General features: G+C 40.1%; 1 protein-coding gene across 1 annotated transcript in view; it reads right to left on the bottom strand.

Annotated features, from left to right (window-relative positions):
- Positions 1-22,835, bottom strand: part of CFAP54 (cilia and flagella associated protein 54) — a 394,557-nt gene that overhangs the window by 183,362 nt on the left and 188,360 nt on the right. Inside the window, exons 35-39 of the mRNA XM_066591462.1 lie at positions 19,062-19,216; positions 15,577-15,758; positions 12,194-12,421; positions 699-922; positions 448-583 (exon numbers count right to left, since the gene is read on the bottom strand). Of these exons, the coding sequence (XP_066447559.1) occupies positions 448-583; positions 699-922; positions 12,194-12,421; positions 15,577-15,758; positions 19,062-19,216 (925 nt within the window). The remainder of the gene's footprint in view (positions 1-447; positions 584-698; positions 923-12,193; positions 12,422-15,576; positions 15,759-19,061; positions 19,217-22,835) is intronic.

Genomic DNA, 22,835 nt, shown 5'->3' with positions numbered 1-22,835 from the left:
CGCGGAAGTGCTTTACCGTGTATGTATTCGCAATATCTACGCATAGGATCATTGAGGGTTATACTAAATATAATTTGTGTCTTTCCTTTTTCAAAATAGTAATAGAGTAAATATATGATCAGTCTCAGATCTGAATTTAACCACTATTAACACTAAATATTGTGACATAGTCTAATTAATGTATCTTCACTAATGTGCATAAAAGAGTAAACTGATCGGCAATGTGATAAGGCCAGGCTAATGTGAAGTGCAGGAAAGGTGAGCCAAAGGAACCAGAGAAGTCAACTAAAAACCTTATCTATTTTACCAAGAAATAAATAAACCCAGAACAAATTAGGATGCAGAACAAATTACTTTAAATTCAGTAAATTAAGGTGAAGTCATGTCAGTCCAAACATCTTAACATTAAACAAAATAAGCAAAAAAATGTAGTATTCGGTCACTGACCTTGTCATCACTTTCCTCTGTAGGTGCATAGTAATTAGCTTCCGAAACATCAGTTCCCTTTGTCTTAAGTATTCTGCTGGCCAGCATCCTCTGTGCATGAACCAACAATGGTGTCACTTGTTCAGTAAACCTCTCACTGTAATAGATTAGTATATTAATATATGAATATATAGATTTGGACTTCAATAGTCAATCAAAAGGCGACATGTCTGCATCCATTGTTCATACATGACAAGCTCAAATGTACTTACTGAGAAAGCAGATTGAATTGTACTGCTATATGCACCAATGCTCCCCATCTTTTCACAAAGTATAAAACTTCCATTGTTTTCATTACAAGATCACATATCCAACGCATGTCAATTACAGTCACGTCGTCAAAGGGGTATTCAAACTTTAAGTTAGATCCACCCTCTTCATCAGCTATACTACCCATGCAGCTTGGGACACTAAACGTTCCACTGTCATCAATGACCTGAGAATAAAAAATGACATTATGTTAATAATTGGCCCATTGCACATTAAATTACTTATCAGCATGCTACCACGAATTTATTGTTTTTTAGGAGGGAATACCTGGTATGGAACATGAACTAACACATAAGGCTATGTGCATGATGCCTAAGGCCACCTGCACATGGCAAAGCCGGATTCTGCATGCAGGAGCCCTCAGCGGAATCCGGCAGTGACCCTGGCTGGCGACTCCATGAACCTCTGTCTTTTGTTGTCTTCATCAGTACTGCGGATGGTGGCGGCAAGCGCAGTACAGATTTTTTTTTTCAAATGTGTATTTTTCCTGCGCCGTTGCTAGGCGTTGATGCAGAATTTGCAGTATTTGCTGCGGATCCGTGGTGTGGATGCCTGCCACGGATTCCACAGCAAAAATCTCTTCATAGCATCCTATGATAAATCGCTTTTTCCTGCACATGAGTGGAAAGCAATTGCAATTTCAGCTCGCTGAGGAAAAATCGCAGCATGCTCCATTTTTACGCGGATTGCGCGTGGATGGCTTTTATTGAGGTCAATGGGAGCCATCCGACCTGTCCACAATGAACATTGTGGACAGGTTGCAGATTCCGCGTCATCGCCTAGCGGCAGCGTGGGAGTCTTATACATTTGAAAAAAAAAATCTATATTGTGTATGATCGACAGCGACTCACCACGACCATCCGCAGTGCAGAAAAAGAACAGAAAATACAGGTAGGCAGGGTCACCGACCACGGTGAGAGCCAGAATCCGTTGTGGGAACCCGCATGCGGAATCCGGCTCTGCCGTGTGCAGGAGGCCTAAATATCTTACTAGTTCAGTGTTTATTAAACATGATATTATATTGTTACGTTTTTAGATTAATATTTTTTCTCTTTAGGGCAATACGCAGATATTTGACTCAACGGATCCTTTTTTTCCATTACATAAAAGTCACTTGTATAAGTCACAGCTGCATTAGATTTTTAAGTGATTTTCATGTTACTTTTTGAAAATCACTGAAAAAAGAAGTGGATACCAAGTCACTTATTCATAGCAGGACTGCTCAGCAGTTGTCTCACAATTTTGAAGACAAATGACAAAATGTCACCCTGGCCTAAAGCATATCGGTCAAAGAACAACTTAATCTATTACTGAAGATGTGCAAATGACTGAATCTTTCCCTCAGTCCCGAATCTCAAACTTTAAGCTACATCTGTGTATGTCTATACATAAAAGCAGTATCAACATCTTAAAGGACTGATATAAGAAGTCATTCAGGTTCAAATGCGATGCAATTCTACAGGCAAATATGTAGCATTGGTGATATAAGCTGGCGAGTCATTAGGGAACATATTTCAGTATTACATAAAGCTCTTCTGCCATGACTGATTCTCAGTCTTTTCTACATTTAGGGCTTAGATCAAGCAGAGTGAGAGAAGATAATAATATGAGCCTAATGGAGAAGTGTTATATTTTCCAATATAAGGTGAGGGTGAGAGAGGTGTGCAGTGTACATTCCCATAAATACATAGCTGAGCTGCCTTCTATTCATATGTATTCACATCATAAAATTTCCTTTGCTTCGTTTTTTCAATGGGCAGAAACTGGATATACAGTAGAGCTAAACACTAATGCAGAAAGCTTTTTATTGTGCTTAAAAATAAAGACTCAGAAGGGAACATATAAACTGTGACTGGAAAAGAGTAATGTGTGTTGGCATTGTACCAGAGTTTGTTCAAGACACTAATGAATCATGTGTAGCATGAAACTACTGTTTGCCAACAGCTTTATTCCTCTGATTCGCTCTGGTCTGTGGACATTTTTAATTGACTGGACTAAATTTAACATTTTATCTTTGCCTGTCTGCGACACAACTTCATTTTTCATGGCTGTACCCAATATTTACCAGTTAAACAGATTCTTCTTCTGTGCATTTCAAAATATGTACAAAAAACAAGACGTCTGAGTGCTACTAGTCCATGATACCTGGCCCAAAAATTACAACCCACCTATGTAAACCCCCTGTGGAGACTCCACTCTCTTAAGTCTCCGCACACAAGCACTCCTACAAATAGGTATGTACAGTAAAGGGAGGTGATGTTACTCAGTTCTGGTGGGGTTTATGATCAGTCCAAAGGCTACAGCTCTGAAGGAGTGTAAAGTTCACTAACTGATGTGGGTGGCAATTTGAAAAATGTTGAGGTACACTAGTCAAAAGTAACAGGTAAAGGACCTCTAAAGGTACCTTTACATGGGAAGATTATTGCCCGCATTATCACTGAAAACAGCAAATTCGAGTGATAATTGTCCCATGTACATGTGGCTGCCAACAGGGCACTGAGCAAGAAATCACTTACTTGTCGGAACTGCTTGGTATTTAACAAAAATAAAAGCCAAGCAACTGTTGGGTAGTGTAAACAGGCAGTCGTTCTATTATGAACGACTGCCTGTTTACTGTGATGCAGGCGGGAGGGAATGATCTCCGTCCTGCTCTGCCTCCATTCAGAGAACTAATATCGCTTCTGTGTAAAGCACAGGAGCAATGGTCAGGTCAGTAGTCTGCAGAATGGCTGTCAGGTGCTTCAGCAGCCGAAAGTCATCTTGTGTAAAGGTACCGTAAAATATAGATTGTGGGACAATCTGGCCAGTAGCATATACCTTCCTTTACTTGTGCATATCAAGGTATTGCACCATGAAGAGTCAGTACTGTACCTTTTCTTTTAGAAAAAGTCTATGAGATCAGATTGTTGGGCACAATACTAAAAATATCAACTAATAATGATATCAATCATATCTAGTATTGTTAGACTTTATTTTTTATTGGTGACTTTATTGGGGATTTTACTAACATAAGAAATGATGGTTGGGATATCACAGGGATACGTCATCACCAACTGCCATAATCCTCATGAACATAGGGGATTGTTAATTTTTTTTGTTACTCCATTACAATGTTTAAATAAAAGCACCACACTGGAATGGAATGAATTGGTCATATCAGAAACATTAGAAAAATTTAAAATACATCTTAAACACAATGACCTCATGTCTTGAGGTCCCCTGAATTCCCTGGAAAATGAACCCCAATATTGCTAACATATAATCAAACTACTAACGACCACTTGACCGTGAGTATGTATGCTTGTGTGTGTGTGTGTGCTTCTCATGCCCTGCCCCTGGTGATGTCATCGCTCCACCACCTGGTGACGACATCACAGGTCCTACAACATATATAAAACACAGAGCCTGACTGACAGAAAAACAACAAAGTTAGGGCTCTTGGAATGGGAGGACAAAAATAACAAAATGAGAATATAACTAAGCCGTTATTATCTCAGAAGGCACAACTCAGCGGTCCTGACAGAAGACACTGACCTACCGCCACCACAGGGATCCGGTGGGCTGAAGGACCTGTGGTGATGTCACTGCTGTGGGAGGAGCCATTGTACAGTTTGGTAGAAAGTACTATATACTGAATAAGCCGACAGCAGCCACCAGGACCTGTGATGATGTCACCGTCATGTGATCATCCTGTGTGGGTGGAGTCAGGGATCACATGACATAGGGCTGATCCCTGTATCCAGGAGTCTGTTGAGCTGGTGATGTCTGTAAATCAGCAGGGATGTACCAAAGCTATGTGTGTGAATCAGGATGCATGCAGTAGAGCTGTGTGTTATGTGTGGGGATCACAATGGATGTACCATGTAGCACAGCTGTGTAGCGCATTGCGCTACCAGAAACAGTGGTACTATAATTTCCTAATAATTACTAGTACTACTTTATGGAGCAACTTCTTAAATAGATGGGACAGTCCTCGAGGCCCACATACCGTATACTGGTGATCTCCAGTACTCTAAACAAACAAGTTTTAACTTCAGCTATTATCTGGAAATCAAACAAAGTATTACCTAGGTAGTCCAGAACCTAATCACTTGCCTTAATCTCCCACACCATTGTTTGCAGTCCAATCTCGAGAATGCCCTTCTTCCATCAACACAAATGAATAACACCTTAAGCATTTGCGCCCATCTACACATGTAAAGCAACTTCAATGCCATGCTGAAGAGACAGATGCCACATGTCTATCCCAACCAAAATCAAATGAATGCCTTTCCGTCTCCAAAAATCTCCAATACCAAGAACCCAACTCTAGCTTTTGGCTACCATCCCATTTTCTTTTATGAACCAGGACAATATTCTATGTAATTGGCATTGTTCAGGTGTTTCACTGATGTTGCCTTCCATCATTCCTCCCTTGACACAATGTCAGACCACACCATCCTAGGAAACATTACCACAACAGGTCAAAGTTATGTCCATCATCAGCAATTTAAAATAACAAGCTCCTGTTGTTGTCCCTAACAGGGAGGATAATGACATGCAAAGCTCTATTCAACCTTGGAAACCTGTGGAATTTAGGCAACACTCTCACAGCACCCAGCCACTGGATTATGGTCTCACTTCTTTGGAAATGCAACTGTCTCCTACTCGTTCTGACTTATGCCCTCAAAGCTCTTCAAAACACAAAAGAATTAAACAAGTGACCTGAAAAACACAAATTACCTACCTAACCACTTAAAAAACATGCCAGTCTAAAAAACAAGACCATCAGTCACAGTTCAAACATATCTACATAACCCAAAGTTTTTCTATTCTCAAATGTCCACTAGTGTCAGCCACTCAGAACAAATATAAAATCAAAGAGACTCATCTTTCTATACAGTACACCGTTTCCCAGCTTAAGCCACGCCTTGCCACCATTGCAATCTGGAAAGAGTGCCCACTATTCTCCCGTGGTGCCACCCCTTGTTGTTTGCAGACATTTACAAAAAAACTACCAAAAATTGATACCAAGACAAATATATCCCAATAATGGACCATTCAGTCACCCTGTTACCTCACCATACTTTTTCAAACACTCAACTGGACACACCTTGGAACCTGGAGCTGCAAACAAAGTCACGTGCCATGTTCTTCCCCCCCTGATCAGTTTTATCTCCTTAATCAAGACTCCACTCGCTCTCCATACAAATCCACAACCTCCCCTCTAAACCCCCAGCCAACATGGTATACTTACCAATTCCCCTAGTCTCAAAGCCCCAAAAATGTTAATGAAGAAGTCACACTCAGTCTCTAAGGCTCCCAAAATGGAACTGCTTGGCCTCCTCTTTAGGCCAGCAGATACTCTTTTTGAATCTGCACCAAATGCACGACTGTCGTAATCTCTGTGCTCCACCTGAAAATGACTACCTTACCCTGCAGTCACCGATACAGTGACAAATACTGACAACTTGATATCCTTATGGTCCCAACAAATGCTGGGCCATACTGTCTTTCTGTGACTGAATTGTTCATAGTTGTGTAACAAAGCCTGCTCTCCCATACAACTCGTAGGTCTCAACACTGGCATCTAAGTGACAAAAAACACGGAGCAATACTCCGGCACCTTTCCATAATCACACTAGCCAGGACTGCAAAAGCATGCAACCAATTTGAGAAGAGTGTGGGATTAAATGATACTGCACATTTTCCTCTTTTTTGGTCTTCAGCTTTCTTAACCCTGTCCAGATTTAATTTATCCAAAGGCAGTACAGAAAATATTTCCGCATATTCTTTTTCAAAATTTTACCTACTCTTCCTGCTTTAAATCTGCCCCCAACAGACCTTCAATTGCAGACATAAACCTCACCATTAGCCACATCAACAAAACGTGTTAGCTCCTCTTTACCTTTCTCAGCCTCCTCCATCTGTATGGACTCCAACACTCTCCCACTTGCCACTCGCACTATGCCTGTCTCCACTCATACTGCTCAAATTACATATACCCCAATTTATACACCCCTATCCACTGCCTGCTCTCCCTATGTTACAACAATCCAGCCATACCCAGCCCTGAACACAGCCCAACTAGGGCAGGCAGGAAATCCACTATACCTTTACCCACCTCCTATGGTTCGCCAATTATTTCTATCCCTAGTTACCTGGGCAGATAATAAGGGCAGAAAAGGTAGAGGCCCCAAACACTTAGACTGTCTGGTGCAGTGTCCCCAGAAGCTGGATGACCAATATTCCCATATTGTTCCCCATGCTACCAACCTCTGAATGGGATCTATCTCATGTAGCTACGATGCACCAGCTTTCTCTAGGCTGCAGCCAGAAGAGTAGTCATCATTATTAATAACTTAACTAAATGGAGTGGAGTTGGTCTCAAACTGCTCATTCTGCATCTCCCCCTGACAGCCCCCGTAATAAGTACTGAACTCGGACTGTAACCAGTGTGGCTCTTACTTCTCTTCTCAGTTGGGAAATCAAGGCCTCCACAAACTCTATCTTTTGCAGTTAAGGAATATGAACTAAAATGACACAGTGAGTTTGCTACCACATGTCTGTCACCACAAAATGGCTCCAGTTCCTTCCTTCCCTTTATGTCCCTTACACCCCATTTCCTCAACTAACCTTGCCTAAATCAATGTTCCTAGCCAATCCTATTTTACATACTCCAAACCCTATCATGTGGGCCTTCCTCCAGACCCTTCCACAGTCTGGCCTAACTAAAGCACTAGAGTGCTTTCACAGGTTCTCTCTAAACAGTGTCATTCACCTCAGTCATTTTATTCTTGGGATCAGTGGGGTCCCAGAGTTCAGACCCTCATAATATTATGGAATATCCTAGCAATACTATTAAAAGATATGAATAACCCTTAAAGGTTCTTCAGTACTAGCAATGTACTTATGAAATATCTGTCTAAACAGTAGTAAATTTGTGAGGAATTAAATATCTCATGAATTGAAGGGGTTCTATAAGCCGTTAGTAAACACATTTCTGATATAATATTCGGTCCCAGAGTGCTGATCTCACGTAGAACAGTCTAGACATTCATACATATTTTAATGGTCTTTCTGAACTGAGCAGATGTCATATAGGGAACAGAGCAAGTATAATTCTGAACGGACTACAAAGCAAGCAAAAGTTTCATCTTCATTAGCTCTGTACACATACTCATAAAAACCAGTGTTACATTTCTTGATATTAATGAAGGCCCAATTTTAAAGTTCATTTTAGTTTTTATGGTTATGACTTTGAACTATGTTTAGATTTTTGCGACTGCAGTAATTGACATTCTTTGAGAACCTTTTTTTTAAAAAAATGTTCTTCTGCTGATGTCTAATGATTTTGAATTACATTAAACATATTTTATCAGAATAATTTCAGAAAAAGGACCAATTTAATAGTCCAAAAGTTTTTATTAGCTGGTAAAACAGAATGCTTTCATCAGCGTGAAAAGTTTTTGTTTTTGGAACATCTTAACTATCAGATTATTGATATAATAAACAGAAATCTGCATGGGTTTTGAAACTATAGTATATACAGTATTCTGTGAGGTTCTGTGAAAACATAGCTATTTTATAAAAGCCTGTTAATATGGAAGCCACATTATACTGTATCATGATACACAGCTTTCTGAATGCAATATTAGCGATAATGCGACAGATTTACTACTGCAGTCTTAAATTTAGACTGTTTAGAACTAGACTAGATGTGCCAAATTTATTACAGTGGCTCATGGTGTATGATAAATCTTTAGACACTTTTGTCTAACTTTATGCTACCTCTTCATTAGCTTATTTCAAACCATTATTTTTGGGCCAAAATTCTGCTACACATTGATGCATTTTAAGCCACACCCCTTTCTAAGCCACACCCTTTTTGTGAGACACAAAAAGTGTCTAAAATACATAATACATCTGATGCAGGGTATGGACCCCCCCTTTTTTTTTCTTTACACAGATTTCGTAAAATTCTGGCTTATTTAGCTTTTCAATTCTGACTCACTGTTTTTTTAATCAATAAGTTTTTTATTGGTCTTCAGTAAAAGACTAAGGCCTTAGTCACACGGGCGTCTTTTGCCGCGATTTGCGCATGTGCATGCGTTGGCCGATTTTATAAAACCATTGCTTTGCAATGGTATCGGACACATGAGCGCTTTTTATGCGCTTGTCCGATAAATTATAGAACAGAAAATCGCAGATCGCACCTATCTGCGATCTGCGATTCCTGTTCTCTTCTCTATATGCGCTCAATGGGGCCGGCGGCAGCAGCGCCGACCCCATTGAGAACATATGGTAGACAAATCATTCTCCTCTGCCACAGCTGTAACAGCTGTGGCAGAGAAGAACGATGTTTGCCGATTGAATTCAATGGAGCCGGCAATACAGCAGGTTCCACTGAAAGCAATGGGCTGCCGGCGATCGCGGGATGAATTGTCGGATAGGGCTTAAATATATAAGCCCTTCCCTGCAATTCATCCAGAAATGTGTAAAAATAAAATATATATATATACTTACCTTGTCCCGGCAGACGGAGTTCAGCCGCGGCCGGCGGCAGTTCTCCTGAACTGCTCTCTCTAGTATTCAGCAGCCGGGGATTTAAAATCCCCGCCTGCTGAATGAGCTGCCTCTGATTGGTCACAGCCTGACCAATCAGAGGCAGCTCTCACTCACACCCATTCATGAATTCCTGATTTTTGTGTAGAGAACTGCAGCTTTTATTGGTACCATTTTTAGGAACATATACTAAATTCTAAAACTTTTTTAACATTTTTTTTAGCAGGAAACACATTCTTTGTTAGGGCTAAAGATGAGCGAGTATACTCGGTAAAGGCAATTGCTCGAGCGAGCATTGCCTTTATCGAGTACCTGCTCACTCGAGATGAAACGTTCGGGTGCTGGCGCGGGGGAGTGGTGAGTAGCGGCTGTCAGCAGGGGGAGAGAGGGAGGGAGAGATCTCCCCTCCGTTCCACTCCGCTTTCCCCCGCAGCTCCCTGCCCGCCGCTGGCACCCGAACGTTTCATCTCGAGCGGGCAGGTACTCGATAAAGGCAATGCTCGCTCGAGCAATTGCCTTTACCGAGTACACTCGCTCATCTCTAGTTAGGGCCCATCCGAAAGCTTTTTCACCTGGACGTTGGTGGATGGGCCAATATACATTGATCAAATTATATACCAAGAACCTTGTATTATTTAATGTGGTTGACACTTTTTGGTTTCTGCTTGAACTGTATTTCTGCAGCCATGGTTTAATGTGCACCTATAGATTTGTGATTGTCCGACCAAAACTTATGTTATAGCGTTAAGGGGTTAAAAGAACACCACAAAAGTCAAATCGAAAATATCACAAAAAAACACATACCAGGTTAAATGCCTCAATAAACCCACTGAGAACCCATTTAGAGTTGGACAGCAACAATAATTGCTGACCAACCAAAATTTTAGCCAGTATTTTTATAGCAACCTTAAAAACAGGGTTTATAAAATGTTCTCAAATATACATTAAACATGTGAAAACTGTTTGAAATATAACTTCTATTCTAAAGATAGGATTCCTTGAATTTACAACCCCAAAGCCTGAGGCAGAACTTCTGAAAGATTCTGGTAACAACATTACTCCCTCTGAATTCTGTCAAGTGCTGTCACGTTCAGCACAGATTATATGAAAAGATTTTTAAAAGTTTTCACATTTTTGGTATACGCTAAAGGGTATATGACACATTTCTTCTAGTAGGTCTTCTGTAACTGTAAGGTTATCTTGTCAAGGGTAGGCAGGGACTTGGTCACTATAATGTGTACAGCATATAAAAGTAAGACATGATCATATGTTCAAGATACTCTTACAAAGGTGATCATAATTTTGAGGCTTGCACAATTAATGCTTTTATATTTTTTAGAGGCAGGCTTGCGGTTACTACCGTAGTATAAGCTTTGAGAATTTGGGTCAATGAAAATCTGCTCTCAATTCCTCAGCATACTAAATTAAATAGTACAGTAACCCCTTTCCACTGCAACCATTTTTAATTTTCAAGTCACCAATTTCAAAAAAATTATACATTTTTTTATTTTCCTGGGGGCATAGCCACATAAGGGCTTGTTTTTTGAAAGACAAATTATATTTTTAAATGGCACCAAATAAGATATTGAATATCTTTAAAACATTTCTAATTGATGAGAAATGGGGAAAAACATGGAATTTTGCCATTTTGGGTGTATTTCTACGTCATTCATAATGCGGTATAAATAATTTGTAATTTTTATTCTGAAGGTCAGTACAATTACAGCAATACCATAAAGGAGACTTTAACTGGTGATCATTCACTCGCCTGTACAATATACTGTAATACTACAGTATTGCAGTATATCATACATCTGTAAGCATTGTATTAAGTCCTGTCACAAGCAGGGCTTAATAGAAGGATATCCATGACAGGACCAAGCCTTGGTAGCCAAAAGGCCATCCGTGATCTTGTCGTAGTGGTTCTGTTCTAGTGACAAACACAGCAGCCTCTCTCTGTCAGGCCGTTTTACTGCCACTGTCAGTGCTAACAGAGGCATCTGAAGATTTAATAGCATGGATTGAGGTTATCTCCAGCCCTGATCATTGTGGCAGGTGTTATTTGTCAAAGACAGACGACATCTGCTGCATATGGAGTGGGCTCAACTCCCAAGCCTGCTCCATACAATGACATTAGAAAAGTGCCATATATATTCAATGCTCATCAGTAAAGGGTTAAAAGGGTATTGCAGCCTAGATATTTATGGAATAGCCACAGAGTGCACCATAAATCTCTGATACTGTAGATACGAAATCTACCTTTGGGATCCACAGTTACTAGGAGAGGGAAGAGTACCCAATCCGCTGCTGCATCCAAGTGGAGAATGAATGGTTGCCGTGCATGTACACAGCTCTCCATTGACTACTATGAGATTATGAAAATAGCCACTTACGCCTCACCAGCTGGAAGTCTGGCCCAAGCAGTACAAACACTATTCAACATACTTGCAGAATGAAAGGCCTGAGCAGGTGAACAGCTTGGTCAATATTGCTCGAAAAAGAAAAAAAATATTAATTAAAGAGACTCTGTTACCTACGTTTAGCCCTATATGTTAAGCCTATGGGGTAAAAGTAGGTGACCCACTGGGTCCATGGATGTAAATGTCATGCTTACATTCCCATTCATTCCCCGATGTCAGTAGCCACTCAATGCATGAAGCGGCACAATAAGCAGTCCGCTCAATATAAAACTAGCAGTGCATCTCAATGCACTGCAGTGATGGCTTCCATCGCTGGCACCAGGGGAACGATGGGGAAGATAAGTATGATACTTACATCCTCGGACTCAGCGGGTCACCTACTCTTAGCCCATAAGCTTAGCTTGCTTTAAAGCAAATAAATGACTTTCTGCCTTAAAACAGACAATGACATACAAGACTAATGTAAAAATTACCTGAACAGAACCGATGTTTTGTAAAGTGACAATCATATCAAGTATACTGTCTGCTGCAAAAAACAATGGCATCCAAATTTGATTGTTCAGGAAATCTCTTGTTATGGGAAAGAATGTTTTATTTGCATCAAATTCTTTAGTAATTAACTGGATTTCAATTACAAGGTTCCATAGTACTCGACCAGCATTCTGTAGTAATGTCCAATGTCCCCCTCGATGTGCCAGAACCTGAATAATTGAAATGCACAAAATGGATTACGTAACTGGAACAATTATTGAAACACATCATAGATTTCTTTTAGTAACTGAAAAAAACCTCTAAATTTATTATTACTGACAAAGAGAGATTATTCACATTCGGTGTTTTTTTGTGAACTACAACATTTGAAACAGATTTTTTTGTCTTGATTTATGAAATGTAGAGTTAACATGGAAATACTGAAACATTTGATAAAACTCATCATGATTAGTAGGACAATAAATGAGGGACTTAAATATTAACTCAAAATAAAATAATAATACTAAGTTAAACATATTATAAAATTAACTACGCCCCTGGCATTCAAGTAGCATAGCCATTCTCAGAAATAAGGTAATCCTAAGACCCCAGTGAATCCAAGAAAAAGTGGCATCGCTCTGTAATGGACCTAAAACTTCATGGTTCATTAGTAATGTTGACTTGAATATGCTTTCCATGCATTAAATAGAATCCCACAGAAAGTATTAGATCATTAATAAATGATGATATTTCCATTTCAGTGTCTGGACTAGCATAACTCCTTGGTATGACGCCTGCTGTTTTGGAGTCATATTTCCTGCCGATCAATCCTTCACTTCCTTTATGCAATCATTTGCATGCTTAGGTCAACTACACCTCAAAAAACATCTCCAGAAGCCACCCTTTTCTTACTGTTGAAGAGGCAAAAACTCTTGTAGACGCCCTGATTAATTCTTCTATTGACTACTGTAATCCACTACTAATCGGTCTTTCCCTCACTAAACTCCTCCCTCTCCAATCTATTCTGAAAGCAGAAACCAGACTTATCTTTTTTGTGCCACCACTACACCGTTACCCCTATCCTATGCCAATCACAGCACTTTTGGCTTAGCCACTATAGAATACAATTTAAACTTATGACACTCCTCCTTAAAGCTGTCCACAATGCTAAACCCTACCTGTGCTCTCCATTCTGCTAATGATCTTAAGGTTCTTTTAGACAAGCTGAATTCTCAGCCCAATCTAATGAGTGCACTGACATGCATGTCAGTCAACCCTCGTTTAATTTCCTGCTACATGGGCCAAAAATTAGCTTATGGGGATGAGCAATTGTAATTATGATTGTTCGTCCCCCTAGACTAACTTTATATCCTCTTTGTTACATTTGTGCTGGAAGCCAAACACCTTGTCCAGATCAAATGTAAAAGTAGTCCTAAACTGTGCAGAAATATACCACAAATGCAAGTAACACTGATGTGAATAGAAAAAAATACACTCTTTTTTTGGTACAATAACAGATGACATAAACAGAAACACAAACATAGTAGGGATGTTTGACCCTGATCTCACAAGGATCCCTACCTATAAACGGAGTAATCGCCCTGATAAGGACGGCCCCACATCAGGAATGGTGACCCTGGATTTCCCTAGTTGATAACAGGGAACAATGGCAAACCATAGATGAAACAATTAGTTGCCACTAACACAGGGATTAGATGTTACACACTACAATTTATAAGAATTTATAGTCAGACTATAAGAAAGGTGCATGTTAGAACCAGGTGCCTCGAACAACGACAAAACACCTTCAGACTAGAAGTCAGACTGGGTTCAGATATTGTTCAGACTAGACTCAGATTCAGACAAGATTCAGATGCAGACAAAAAAAGACACAATTCAGACAAAACTCAGGTGTCAGATATTATATCTGATGGTATTCAAACAAGACACAGGCAGCCAGGCATGACGTTTCACTGCATTCTGACACAGGCAGTTATACTCCAAATCTGACTGGATACAGACATGACACAACATAAAGACAAAACAAATATAGAGATCTAACAAGCATGCATGATAAAACCAAAGTGAAGTCATGAGAATAACTGGTGCCCTCTGAGAGGAGGGGCCAGAATATATGTGCCCATAATAATGGTGATTAGCTGACTAGGCAATCCACTTCACAGCCAGCTCAATCAACCAACACCTACAGAGTTGTGCTCTTGTTAGTGCCTAGCACCACAATAATTAGGAGCACATGCTGACATATCGTGACTTTGCTGTACACTCAGGAAGATGTACAGGTGATCATTTTCTATTAGATTTTTATGTCTGCTGAAACTGAACAATCAGCTGAAGAACAAGCAAATGCTCATCGTTAGCTGATTGTTGTTCGCTTAATAATCTGGCCATGTAAAAGGATCGAATGTTTGGAGGAACACTCGAACCCAGTAACCAGCCTGCTTAAAAGTACATTTAGACTATTTTCCTCCAAAATGATTACCTGCTACTCTCTTTTCCAAGACTTTTTCTGAGCTGCACTAGTTCTCTAGAACATGCTACCCCATACGATCAGGTTTATCACCAATATCCACAGTTCTAAGCATGCCCAAAAAACACATCTCTTAAGGGAGGTCTACCACATTCCCTAGTTTAACTCTTCTTGGTTTAACACTCTTCTACATTCTCCGTCAGTATCCAATTCCTTCTTTCACAGCATCCGATTTCTTAATTCCCAGCATCCTCCACACTTAATACACTCAGAGGTACTTCACATCTTTACAGACACTCACAAGTGATTGGCCCATGCAGCATTATGCATAGTACTCTATTTCTAGTTAAAAATGGCTGTACTGCTTTACTTTTACAGTTTAAAATGTTTATTAGTTTAATATTGTATGTAATGTCTGACTTTGTTTGTTCCTGTACCCTCTAATTTATAAAGTGCTGCAGAATATGCTGGTGCTATATACAGATTATTCTAATTATATATATTTTTTTATAAATAGATATTTTATCAATAGCCTTTCAACTGTATGGTGAATACCTTCACCACATGTCCACAAGAATATACCAGCCATGGCCTCTACTGACAAATAGATGCCCAAATTTTTCTGGGACGCTCCCTAAAAAAAATATGGTTAAAAAAGTAAAAAATACTTCCTAGTAAATATAGATTGGATTTATATGCATCGAGCATAGCCCATTTAAATACATGATTCAAATGTAAAGAAAATATGAATTTGTAACCGTGGAAACAAGTGTGTCAGCTATGCAAAAATGAAATATCTAATAGGTAAACAAATTTCATGACATAAAAACTGTTTAATAGGCGTCACTGCACTACAGGAAACATTAAAAAAGGCACTTTACTAGGAAAATGTCTTACCAGTGCTCTTTTAAGATGACTACAAATCTTCCCAAGGTGATCCAATAGAACGACTGAGGACATGTTTAGTTTTGCTTGTTCTTTTAAAGGAGGAGATGAAGTCTCAGTCTCATTAGTCATTTGTGTACGTGGAGTATCCATATCATCCTGTTTTGTGCTTGGTTCAGAGACATCTAGGTAATCTAAATAGTAACATGTAAGAGTAGGCTGTTCAACGCTCAGTGAAGTAGATGGCAACGTATGAACATGTTTATAACAAATACATAATAAAAATGGTGACTTAAACAGATGAGGTATTTTTAAAAAATGACAAAAAAAAGTCAGTAAAGATTTGTAAGAGACATTAAGCAAGAGGAACAAATGACTTTATGGAACCAAAATGAAAATGTGGAAGTGAAACGGCTTAGCTATTCACTGTATAATACTGTTTTTTTCTATCAGACTTTTTTTTTTACAGTATACCTTTATTTATATTTCATACATCTTTTTGACAGATTTTTGATTAATCTAAATGATTCATATAATAGTGAGTAGGAATGACATACCTTGGAACACACTGGTATTCAACATAACACATCCTGTGGAAAGCTTCACTAGATTTCTGGTGAATATCACTTCCTTTCAATATATATGTAATATGTACCATAGAGGCAAACCATCTGAATGCAATGGGGCCCAGAGGAGAGGGGACCCAACAATGTTTGGTTTCACCCCATTTTCTGCTAGGTGGCTGGAATCAGTGGAGGATGGGTAGTCCTGACTCTCCAGAGCAGACCTGGGCAAAGCACGGCCCGCGGGCCACATCCGGCCCGCTGAATAGCTCGGACCGGCCCGCAAAGAGTGTCCTGGTGACTCACCAATGAATCCGGTGCTCATGTCCACGGGGAAAATCGGGCCCGCTACGGATTCTACATGTAGAATCTGCAGCGGGTCCCTCCTGCCCCGCGGACATGAGCGCTGAAAATACAAATAAATGACAATAAACTCACCTCCCATCGGATCCGCGCGTGGGAGAAGAGTTAAAATCCGCTGCGGATTTTAATTCTTCTTTTCCCCGTGGACATGAGCCCTAATAAGGGCTCATGTCCACGGGCAAAATGAGATTTAAAATCCGCAGCGGATCTCCCGCGCACGGATCCGCACCCCATAGGGATGCATTGACCACCCGCGGGTAGATAAATACCCGCGGATCGTCAATAAAAGGGATTTAAAAAAAAATGGAGCATGAAAAAATCTGGACCATGCTCCATTTTCGTGCGGGACTCCCGCGGGGTCGGCTCCCGCGGGCTTCTATTGAAGCCTATGGAAGCCGTCCGGATCCGCGGGAGACCTAAAATAGGAATTTCAAGGATTTACTCACCCGCAGCGGGCCGCGAAGCTCTTCTCTTCCTCACGGCCGCATCTCCCTTGCTTCGGCTCGGCGGATGTGCCCGGCGCATGCGCGCGGCACGTCGACGACGTGCCGGCGACGTGCCGCCGGCGTAAGGAATTCATCCGCCGGCCGAAAAAGAAGATCCGGCCGTGAGGAAGAGCAGAGCTTCGCCGCCCGCTACGGATAGGTAAATTCCTTTTTATTTGTATTTTCAGCGCTCACGTCCGCGGGGCAGGAGGGACCCGCTGCAGATTCTACATGTAGAATCCGTAGCGGGCCCGATTTTCCCCATGGACATGAGGCCTAAGTGATGCCACTGTAACTTCTGAGTGGAGATGGGAGTGCTCCTTACCGCTCCCCTCTCCATTGGCAGACACGGGGGCCGCGCCGTAAAACGGGGTGAAACACCGGGTGTTCACCGCGCCGTATTACAGCGCCATTCATTTTCAATGGCGGCCGTATTCTGGCCGCAAATCGGGCGGCTGGAATACGGCCCCATTAAGGCAATGTGCATGGAGCCTTCGTATGTTGGTCTGGCCCTCTAAAACCATTCCAATTTCTCATGTGGCCCCATGGGAAAATTAATTGCCCACCCCTGCTCCAGAGGAATTGAATTTCTCAAAAACAAGGGGGGTTCAGAAATGTCTTAAAAGAGTTTTCCAGCTTGCTTTAGTAAAATAATGGAAGACATGCTACTCCGATTTCACCACTACTTAGTCCCCACTGAAAATCACTTCTGAGATGGGAATGATAAGGAGGACACAATATTAGGTCACGTGAGCATTGTAGTTACTCACTGGCTGAAGGAAGCCGGTGACTGGCTGCAGGGAGTCACATTGCCCTTTTGTTGGTGATGTCACTGGCAGCTCCCTGCATCTGGAAGTGAAGAACAGCAGGGACCGAGGGCCAGTGAAAAGGCAGCAGCAGGGAGCTGGGAAGGTTAGAATGTAAGCTTACTATAGCACACTGAGCAAGTTTCTGAAATTAGTATGCTCTTGAATAACCCCTTTAACCCTTTCCAATCCACTGTCTGACGTCTTCAGACATTCTGATTGAAGGTTGTACACCTCTGATGTCAGAAGACGTCCGGCAGGGTATTCTTACTGTATATTACTGGCCGCTCTGTTGTCGGGGGCTTCTCCAGCATGTCCCATACCACAGTACTGGCTCTAATGGTAAAAAGAGAGAACCCCCTAGGAAACCCTAAATCCAAAATTGGATTGCAAAGGGTTAAAGGTCATCGAAAGGAAGTGGAAGGGAAAACAAACCACGCCCGTCTGTCCTGGGTGACAAAATCCATCACCTTAATAAGCAGCCCATTTTTATATTTTCTTTGCTCCACTTCCTTTCTATGTACATATTTATGTAAGGTGTGTTTGTAATGATTTTATCATTCTTGATGAGGGCTTGCTTACCCAAAATATAACGAATATATCATTTTACCAAATATTTATTCTACAACTCAAACAATTACATCTTTCACCTCATAGATAAGACCGTGAGAATTGGCATTCCCTTTCTCTTCCAAAGATTTAGTTCCTGATGTATTATATCTTAAGATATTTTATCAGAACTTATATGAAGTCCATATTTTTATTCATGTGAGCACTCTCTTTTGTTTGCCTAGCATGCAACAAGAACAGTTGGCTATGGAATTACCTCAAACTACAATGTCAACAACCCTACACATCATAGAGCTTGATTGATGTTAGAGATTCTAAGAAAAATACAGAAAGTTTTCTGTACAGAAGAAACAAGGACAGAAGTATCTGCTTTAAAAACTATTACCACTTACATAGGATAAATCAATAGCCCAAATGATGTTCCTTACGTATTAACTAATAATTATCATGGGCATTGATGACTTCGTAACCCCCATTTATAAAGTGTGCACCATGTGTGGTTTGTTGTAATGTATGATTTCAGTACTGGCACACAGTGAAAGGCATGTCTCTTTCAAAGTGCTTGCTGTACAGTCACTTAGAGCCGAAGCCATTACACAGTCAATTTGCAATTCAATGGAGGCGTTTTGAGAATGCAATTACATTTGTAATTAAATGCAAAAACACAGTAAAATATTGGACATTGTGGTATAAATTTATAAAATGTTTACCCGTTAGTTTGGCATCTGTTGGAAGATCTAGTTTAAGTGAGGGATGAAGGTGACCTAGGCTATACATTTGCTCATCTGCAGCATTTGTTTCTGTTGCCATGACTACAGTGCCAGCATGATGCAAAGTGAATAATTCGGGATCCAGAATTCTATAGCTGCACAAACACAGAAAAACACATGTATAGAACCAAAACAAATGTTAATTCCAAGCAATTAATTCAGTCACAACAACTTCAAGAACAGACACTTTTCCACTTAACTAGCAACTTGGAACCAGACAGCAGGTACAAATTTGTGGTACAATGCAAAGAGCCTTCTACTAATGCAGCATTAAAAAGAGCGTTTATTCGTAATTTCCAAGCTAAGAGGTTTCAAGTGACAACTACTAGGTCAAAGTTTTCAGCTCAGAACATGATTACTGCTGTGCTGTATTTAATAGGGTTCTTTAGTTTTCGATGCTGTAAGAAGAAGTTAAGGCAGGAGTCAGGCAATTGTAATGGGGCCATCTATCGAACCGAACTTTGGCCAACATATACATAATACAAATGTCCATCTAAAACTAGTTTAAATAGGTAGTTTGTAATCAGGGTCTTTTTCTTTTCTAATGCTACGTAACCTCTACTAATGGCCATTTTTCTACACTAAACATAACTCCTATAAGGGGTTTTCTTGTCTTATAGAGAGATAATATATCTCTAGAATATGCCGTCACTTTATACAGTTCTCCTACACATCAGCTAAAATGAGTAATGCTTGACCTTATGACATGTTTATATGAGATTTATATAAGTCATTTACACTAATGTGATTTATGGGATTGTTAAAGATAGTACCTTGATAATATATTACAATTACTTGATTTATTGTTGTTTACTTTAGGTTAACCTGGTCAATATTTGATTAAATTACTCCATTGAAATCATACTGTATAATAAAAAAATGTATTAATTTTTTTTTTAACTGTGCAGCCATCCCTTCAGCTTTGTGAACAATCGACACAGCCCCGTTTTACAGATTTCTCATCTACATTATCGCAAACACCTTGGGGAGAAAGCTTTTGTCAAGTGAAACTTTTGCTGGCTCTTTTTTGATTTCTCATAAAAAGTAGATCAATAACTTGAGCTCTCGTAACAAATGTAATAGCAACCAGAAAAATTTCAATCTGACCAAAGTAATTGGTTTAACGGGTTTGTGAAGATTCATACTGAGTTCCCAGGAGAGAAGGGGAAAACAAGAAGAGCATTTTCTAATAAATGTCCTAATAATAGTGGTTGAACCGATGTGCAAATCTACTTTCTTAGTGCAGTTTTTATTGGTTGTGTCAGACAAAAAAAAGTACAGTTTTAAAACTATATGTGGCACTCAGAGAAAAAGATCCTGAAGTGATATATTTCATATGTATGAATAGAAAGCAGCAAAGAGTATGCAAGTCCCAAGTTACAGCTTATGGTCTATTCACATCTGTGTTAGGGCTTTCAGTCATAAATCTGTTTTCCTGTTCCATTTTTGGAGCAGAAATTGGAATTAATAATTTCCATTCCGTTATGTGTCCTGGTTTTTTGTTATCACAACTAACAGCACTGCAGAATGTGCTATTTGTTCCATAAACCCCCCCCCCCCCCCCCAAAAAAAAACAACAAAAAAACAGAAGCATTCTGTTTGGTTTTTTTTGTTTTGTTTTTTTAAACCCACTGAAATCAATGCGGTAAAAAACTAGAAATGTTAAATTCTATTTTCCTGCTCTAAAAACAGAACATAGAGATAGTGACTAAAAGCACTAACAGGTGTGGATGAGCACTTAGGCTGTATTTACACAGGCAATATTCTTGTACAAGTTTTATGTATTGCAAGATGTACAAAACTCGCACAAAAAGAAGACCCCATTGTTTTCAAAGAGTCTATTTACATGTGCAATTTTTCTCTCGCAGTAATACTGTGAGACAGAAGTACTGTAGCATGCTCTATCTTTCTGCGAGAAGCAGAAAACTACACCATTATTTTGAATGTGTGAGAAAAAATAATTAAATAAAAATCGCATCCCACTTGCAAGTATATACGAGTGTGATCTCATTTTTAAAGTTTCTGATTGAAAATTCATGCAACTTTCACAGGTGTTTCATTAAAAAAAAAAGCAAATGTACATGTAAAAAAAAGTCCACCATCAGGGCTAGCGGCTCTATCATATCCTCTCTCAGTTTTGTTTTATTTTTGGGTGATTGGACTCTGGTTAGCTAGGCGGGGAGGTTGGGGTATTTACTTCAGTTAGTACCATCAGAAAAATAGAAAAGTATATAGTCTTTGATATACTTTTGTGAGTTTATCCTATATCTGATGCAGCCTATGGGACGTCTATGATTTAATAGCCTCGCATCTGATGAGGTTTCTGGCAACTTAGGTCCCTGATGAATTTTGTTAACAAGGAAATGTGTTGAGCCGCCAATCTAGAGAACCAATCCTTAGTGGATTTAACGACTTATGCATCAGCCTGCCAGCTTATGTATCCTGGACAAAATGCAGACTAACACCCACATTTATCAGTGTGTGCTTTAGTATTTTTTATGCAGTTTGCTATAGACGCTGAGAGAGCATGCCAGTGTGGCACACTGTGGTGATACAGGGCAATACATTGCTTTGCCAGTAGGGGTTGTAATCCTGTATAGTGTGTTGCACTTATCTATGGCTGACATCTTTGGTATCAGTTCACATGTATAGACTATGTTTGTTAGCAGTCACCCCCCTCCCCAATCTGGGCTGGGTTTAGCTGCATGGCTGTATACTAGTCTGCACTGAACATTTAGCTTGCTCATGTTGCAATTTGGCCTTCTGCATTCTACCAGGGTTTAATAGTGATTGAGCCTGCCCTGCAGCTTGTTGGATGGTGCATTTTTGGCTTTTTTCCTGTAAGTTATGGCAATCTAGAGAACCAATCTTTAGTGGATTTAACTGCATCAGATTTTATATACTAGAGGTTGTATTTAGCTTATGCATCAGCGACTTCCTAGAAATGTTCTAGGAAGCTTATTATAGACTAGCAGAAATGAAATTTTACCAGCAGCACATTTAAACCTTCACTGGGGTAGGACTCCAAGATGATGCAGCAGCCACGTGAACAAGAACAATATACAGAAGATGCAATCAAAGAAGGAACCGTGGCAGCATCGATTGGTGCAAAAAATCTTTCAAATACTTTTATTCTCACATAACAAAAAAGAATGCAGTGACGTTTTGGCCTCAAATTAGGAATTTGTGGAGCTTGACAAAGGCCTAATTGGAGGCTGAAACGTTGCTGCATTCTTTTTTGTTATGGGAGAATAAAAGTTGGCAATTGTTTAGGAAGTGCTGCACTAACAGGGTCATCACATGGGCCAGGCAAGGTACATGTGTGAGATTTCCGAGGCGAAGGGCTGCTAGCAGATTGGCCCTATTGTCAGATTGTGCTGAGTCAGCCACATGTCAGCTGTCAAAAGCTCTTTGGCTGTATGCAGGGCAGGGATGGCTTTTTGGGCAAAAAAATGGCAGCTGGGCACCTGTTACTGTTAGCATGGAGCATCACATTGTAGAAGGCATCTGTGTCCACTAGCCTGAAGGGCAGCATTCCATTGCAAATAGTTGTGCAATGTTTGCATTCAGGCTCTTTGGGCTTGGATGATTTTGGGTGGTATTATGTTTTTACATTCCTTTAGCTGAGAGATGGAGGGCAGGCTATGGACCTGGGACGTGCTGGAATATAGGGTAGACGTCAATGTTGGTGAAGGTAGTGGTGATGGTGACGGC

Source organism: Eleutherodactylus coqui, chromosome 2 (assembly GCF_035609145.1).
Source record: "Eleutherodactylus coqui strain aEleCoq1 chromosome 2, aEleCoq1.hap1, whole genome shotgun sequence".
In the NCBI taxonomy this organism is placed as follows: domain Eukaryota; kingdom Metazoa; phylum Chordata; class Amphibia; order Anura; family Eleutherodactylidae; genus Eleutherodactylus; species Eleutherodactylus coqui.
The sequence above is the reverse complement of the archived record's forward strand: the minus strand, read 5'-3'. Positions and strand labels throughout refer to the sequence as shown.